Raw genomic sequence first — 6,000 nt, 5'->3', positions numbered from 1 at the left:
TGAGCTAGTGAGACCCTACTTCGAAAACAAGGAGAGTACACAAAGAAAGGTCTCCGGTCCTCTCCTTTCTGGAAACAGCTGGCAGGAAGTTTCTAGTTGTTTTAGGCCGCTTCATGCCAGAGATACAGGGGCACAGTAAACAGGTGAGCAGAACAGCTGCTTCCTGCTCAGGGCAGGTAAACAGGGGTGCAGGAGAACAGGTACACTGTGGAACAGGCAAACAGGACGAGCAGACGACAGAACAGATAAACAAGCAGGGCGTGGAGTGACGAGTCCTCAGAAGTTCCCAAGGCAGGAAAGACCAGACCTTCCTATTGCAATGCAGTAGAGGTAGAAATGACTGAATGTCAGCTTTTGGTCTCTTTACGGAATGCATTCGGAGCTTTCAGAATTTGCATTTCCCCAGATCCGTGCATTAGCTCGGGGCCAAATGCATTCCGGGCACTGTTCCTGGAACCTAGCGGAGGACGTGGTTCCTAAGCAAAGGCCACGGCGTGAAGCGGTTGCCAAGGAGCCTCGTTAGCGCAGTAGGCAGCGCGTCAGTCTCATAATCTGAAGGTCGTGAGTTCGATCCTCACACGAGGCATCCATAACGTTTTTGCTTCCGGCACTGGTGACTCTTTGCCCAACCTCCCGGAGTGCGCGGAATATCCGGGTCTCCGGTGGCAGCCCACGAGGCTGGTCGGGCGGTCCTTTGGTAGGACGGGGCAGCGTCTGGTTTGGCCTGGAGAGGGGCAACACGCCGTTCCGCTTGACCAGGGCGGGGCGACTAAGGGCTCCTGGGCGAGGCCGGCCCTACCGGGCGTGATCGGGGCGGGGCCTGCCGCGCCTGCGCAGAGCCCCGTGCCAGCCCGCTTGCGTGCGCGCGTGCGTGCGGTCAACCGTCCGGGCGGGCATGGCGGTGTGCGCTCGGCTCTGCGGCGTGGGCCCGGCGCGCGGATGCCGGCGCCGTCAGCAGCGCCGCGGCCCCGCGGAGACGTCGACGGCCGACAGCGAGCCGGACACGGATCCCGAGGAGGAGCGCATCGAGGCGGGCGCGGCTCCGGCCTGGCCGGGGGGCGGTCCTGAGGCGGCGGGCTCCCCGTCGTCCGCTCGCTGCTCGCTGCTCGAGCTGCCGCCCGAGCTCCTGGTGGAGATCTTCGCCTCGCTGCCCGGTACCGACCTGCCCAGCCTGGCCCAGGTCTGTACCAAGTTCCGGCGGATCCTGCACACCGACACCATCTGGAGACGGCGCTGCCGGGAGGGTGAGCGCGGGGACCGGGCCGGGGGAGGCGGGGACCTGTGGCCGATGCGGGGCGCCGGGACCGTCTCTGGGTGAGGGCCCGGATGGAGGCCCGGCGCGGCCTTCGCGCGCTGCCCGCACCGGCTTGAGGCCGGCTTAGGACTGGACCCAACCGGGCCACCGCGAGCTGCAGCTGCCGTCCTGTGAACTGGGGTTGCGGCCCGGGACTTGGGGGTCCGAGCTGGGGACGCCCGAGGGGGCCTGCTGCACCGGAACTGTGTGCGCCCCGTGTCGGAGTTCTGGGTTTAGGTCTGAGGGCAGTGTGGTGACTGTCACCATTGGGTTCAAGGTTCCCTGCAGTTCAGCCTTGGCAGACCTCCATGTGCAGTCCACACTCGTGACTTGGAAAAAGACAGGTTAAAAACATCCAGACATAGCTTGGCGTGTCGGTTCACACTTCTGGTTTTTATTTTTATTTTACGTTTGTTTATTTGAGAAAGAGGCAGAGAGAAGAGTGAGAGAAAGGGCGCACCAGGGCCTCCAGCCACTGCAAAGAAACTCCAGGTGCATGCGCTGCCACCTTGTGCATCTGGCCTTACGTGGGTCCTGGAGAATCGAACCTGAGTCCTTTGGCTTTGCAGGCAAGCTCGTTAACCGCTAAGCCATCTATCCAGCCTGGTTTTTTTGTTTGTTTATTTATTTGTTTATTTATTTACTTTGGATTTTCGAGGTAGGATCTCACTTTAGCCCAGGCTGACCTGGAATTCACTATGTAGTCCCAGGGTGGCCTCGAGCTCATGGCAATCATCCTACCTCTGCCTCCCGAGTGCTGGGATTAAAGCCGTGTGCCACCACGCTCAACTATTATTTTTTAAATTATCATATGATTTGACAAAGATAAAGAGGGAGGGAGAGAGAGGGAGAGAGATCATGGGCGCTTCAGGGCCTTCAGCCACTGCAAACGAACTCCACATGCATGCGCCACCTTGTGCATCTGTCTAACGTGGGTCCTGGGGAATCGAACCTGGGTCCTTTAGCTTTGTAGGCAAATGCCTTAACTGCTAAACCATCTCTTCAGCTCTGAACCTTGTTTTAAAATTTTTTTTTAAAAATCGACTTATTTATACAGAGGGACCAAGAGGGAGAGAGAGAGGGAAGGAGAGAGAATGGTTGTACCAGGGCCTCTACCCACTGCAAATGAATTCCAGATGCATGCACCATGGTGTGCATCTGGTCAACATGGGATCTGGAGAATCGAACCTGGGTCCTTAGGCTTTGCAGGCAAGTGCTTTTACCACTAAGCCATCTCTCCAGCACTTTTATTGTAATTATTATTATTATTATTATTTTCTTTTGGTTTTTCGAGGTAGTGTCTCACTGTAGCCCAGGCTGACCTGGAATTAGTCTCAGACTGGCCTCGAACTCTCATCCAGTACTCCTACCTCTGCCCCCCAGGTGCTGGGATTAAGGGCAAGGGCCATCATGCCTGGCCTTTCTCTCTCTCTCTCTTTTGAGATATAGGGGCTTGCTTTTTAGCCCAGCCGACCTGGAACTCACTATGTACTCTCAGAGTGGCCTCCAATTCACAGGGATCCTCCTACCTCTGCTTCCTGAGTGCTGGGATTAAAGGTGTGTACCACTACGCTCAGCTTGGCTCACATTTGTAATCCTAGCATTCAGGGACATGAGACAGGAGGATCCTGGTGCGTTCCATGCCAATCTGGGCTACATAATTCTAAACCAGCCCTAGGCTTCAGAGACCCTGTCTCAAAACAAAACCAACCAACCAACCAACCAACCACCAAGACCCTACCTCAAAATGACAAACAGCAATCCAGTGTAGTACTGCAAAAGGAAGCAAGTAAAAACCAAGCCCCTTTGCAGTTAGACATGACACTTTTACTTATTTATTTAAAAAAAAATTTATTTCTTTTGGTTTTTCAAGGTAGGTTCTCATTCTAGCCCAGACTGACCTGGAATTCACTATGTAGTCTCAGGATGGCCTTAATTTTTTAAATATATAATTTTTTTATTGACAACTTTCATACATATAGACAATAAACCATGATAATTCCCTTCCCCACTTTTCCCTTCCCAACTCCACTCTCCATCATATCCCCTCCCTCTTTCTGTTAGTCTCTCTTTTATTTTGATGTCATTGTCTTTTTCTCCTATTATGAGGGTCTTGTGAAGGCATTGCTAGACACTGCTAGGTCATCAAGGTCAATTTCTGTCTGGACAGTTGCATCGTAAGGAGTTGTACCCTCTGGTTCTTACATTCTTTCTGTGACACCTGCTGCAATGGACCCTGAGCTTTGGAGGTTGTGATAGAGGTGTTTCAGTGCTGGATACCCATCCGTCACTTCTTCTCAGCACTGTTGCCTTTTGGGTCATCACAGTGGTCACTGCTATGTGAAAAGAGAAGCTTCTCTAACCAAAAGTGTGTGTAACATTTATTATGTGAATATGAACATTAAGTGTAGTGCTTACAGGGCAGTTATGTGAGCATAACACATGCATTTAGCCAGACAAGAGCACACTTTATACTCAAAAGGCTCATGACCTCCCCTGTTTTTAGTACAAGGCATGTATTCTTTCCCATAGAGCGGGCCTCCTGTCCAATTAGAGAGCATTTGGTTCCCCCCTCCCCCCCAGCAGACATGCCACTGTTGCACCTGTTTGTTCATTTGGCCTATGTGGCCAAACTTGAGGCTTCCAGTGTCCACTGTTTTCACAGTGGTGACTTCTGGCTCTCCATAGCTGCAGTGCAGCTTTTTTCAGTTAACAGTTGTTATCTTTCAGAACTTGGAATACATCATTCCAAGAAGCCCTTCTGGCTTTAAAGTTTGTGTTGCGTAATCTGTTATCCTGATGGACTTGTCTTTATAGGTGACTTGCTTTTTTCTCTCTGTTTTCAATATATTTTCTTTGGTTTGTATGTTTAGTAGTTTAATTATAACATGGTGAGGAGAGGTTCTTTCCAGGTTTTGTCTGTTTGGTATTCTGAAAGAAAGCTTCCTATATCTGCATTGGCATTTCTTTGCCAATTTGGGGGAATTTTTTTTCTATGATTTTTGTTTGTTTGTTTGTTTTGTTTGTTTTTCAAGATAGGCTCTCACTCTGGCCCAGGCTGATGTGGGATTCACTAGGTAGTCTCAGGGTAGCCTTGAACTCACAGTGATCCTCCTACCTCTGCCTCCTGAGTGCTGGGATTAAAGGCATGTGCCACCATGCCTGGCCTCTCTGTGATTTTGTTGAAAATGCCTACTTTGCCTTTGGATTGAAATTTTTCTCCGTATGCTAGACCCTGAATTCTTATGTTTGATCTTTTCATAGTGTCCCAAGTATCTTGAAATTCCTATTCATACCTTCCTAGTAGCTTGTCTTTCTCTTTGTTGGACTGTATTAGGTCTGCCACCTGGTCTTCTTGTTTAGATATTCTGTCCTCCATCCATTCTACTGTGAGACTTTCCACAGAGTGTTTTATTTGGCTTACTGTGTTTGTCAGTGCTAGTATTTCTGCCTGGTTTTTCTTCAGTGTTTCTGTTTCCTTACTTACGTCTTGCAATGACCTCCTTACTTCATTACACTGGTTTCCTGTGTTCTCTTGGAATTCTTTCTTTAATTTTTTCTTTAATTCTTTTGTTTTCTTCTTTGATTCCTTTGATTTCCTTGAATATAGATGAAGTCATTTTTTTTTTTGTTTGTTTTGAAATCTTTGTCAGGCATTTCATTTAAAACAGTCTTATTGGGGGTCATTTCTGATGGATTTGTAATTTTTTTTTTTTCGAGGTAGGGTCTCCCTGTATCCCAGGCTGACCTGTAATTCTCTATGTAGTCTCAGGGTGCCCTCGAACTCATGGTGATCCTCCTACCTCTGCCTCCCAAGTGCTGGGATTAAAGGCATGTGCTACCACGCCTGGCTGGATTTGTAATTTTTGGTGGTATTTTATTGTCTTGATTCTTTGTGTTTCTTTCTTTTTTCTTTTTCTCTTTGTGGTTCTTGTATTATAATGTAGCAGTTTTTGCATCCTGACTTGATTTAATGCTTGGGTTTTCTAATTATCTACTGAGCACTCTGGTCACTTCTTTCCAGCATCATGATACCTTCTGAGTCATTCCAAGGTCACTGCCATCTGAAAATATAAGATTCTGTACCAACAGTGAGAGTAGCATTAATATAAGGGTATGAACATTAAGAGAAGTGCTTATTGTGCAGTTTGATAAGGATAGTATATACATTTAGCTAGATAGCAGCAGATGTTACACCCCTAGGTCTCTTGACTACCCCTGTTTTTTTTTTTAATTTTTTTGTTTATTTTTATTTATTTATTTGAGAGTGACAGGCATAGAGAGAAAGAGGCAGAGAGAGAGAGAGGGAGAGAGAGAGAGAGAGAGAGAGAGAGAGCGCGCGCGCGAGAATGAGAATGGGCGCGCCAGGGCCTCCAGCCATTGCAAATGAACTCCAGATGTGTGCGCCCCCTTGTGCATCTGGCTAACATGGGTGTCCTGGGGAATCGAGCCTTGAACCGGGTCCTTAGGCTTCACAGGCAAGCACTTAACCGCTAAGCCATCTCTCCAGCCCATTGACTACTCCTGTTTTAAGTTTTCAGTATCAGGGATGGATTCCCTCCCATGGAGTGGACCTCCAGTCCAATTGGAGGGCAGTTGGTTTCCATCATGACAGACGTGTCACTTTTGTACCCGTTGGCTCATTTGGCCTGGCTGGCCAAATATCAGACTTGCAGTGTCCACTGTTGAGTATATTCACTGATGAT

The 6,000-nt window shown here is 48.9% G+C and overlaps 1 protein-coding gene and 1 non-coding gene across 2 annotated transcripts in view; both read left to right on the top strand.

Annotated features, from left to right (window-relative positions):
• The first annotated feature begins 513 nt into the window (after positions 1-513).
• Trnam-cau lies at positions 514-586 on the top strand. Its single transcript has one exon. It is a non-coding gene; the product is annotated as a tRNA-Met (tRNA).
• A 309-nt stretch (positions 587-895) lies between these two features.
• Positions 896-6,000, top strand: part of Fbxo31 (F-box protein 31) — a 66,710-nt gene continuing 61,605 nt past the window's right edge. The window contains exon 1 of the mRNA XM_004666049.2: positions 896-1,244. Within this exon, the coding sequence (XP_004666106.1) occupies positions 896-1,244 (349 nt within the window). The remainder of the gene's footprint in view (positions 1,245-6,000) is intronic.

Source organism: Jaculus jaculus, chromosome 1 (genome assembly GCF_020740685.1).
Source record: "Jaculus jaculus isolate mJacJac1 chromosome 1, mJacJac1.mat.Y.cur, whole genome shotgun sequence".
NCBI lineage: Eukaryota > Metazoa > Chordata > Mammalia > Rodentia > Dipodidae > Jaculus > Jaculus jaculus.
The sequence above is the reverse complement of the archived record's forward strand: the minus strand, read 5'-3'. Positions and strand labels throughout refer to the sequence as shown.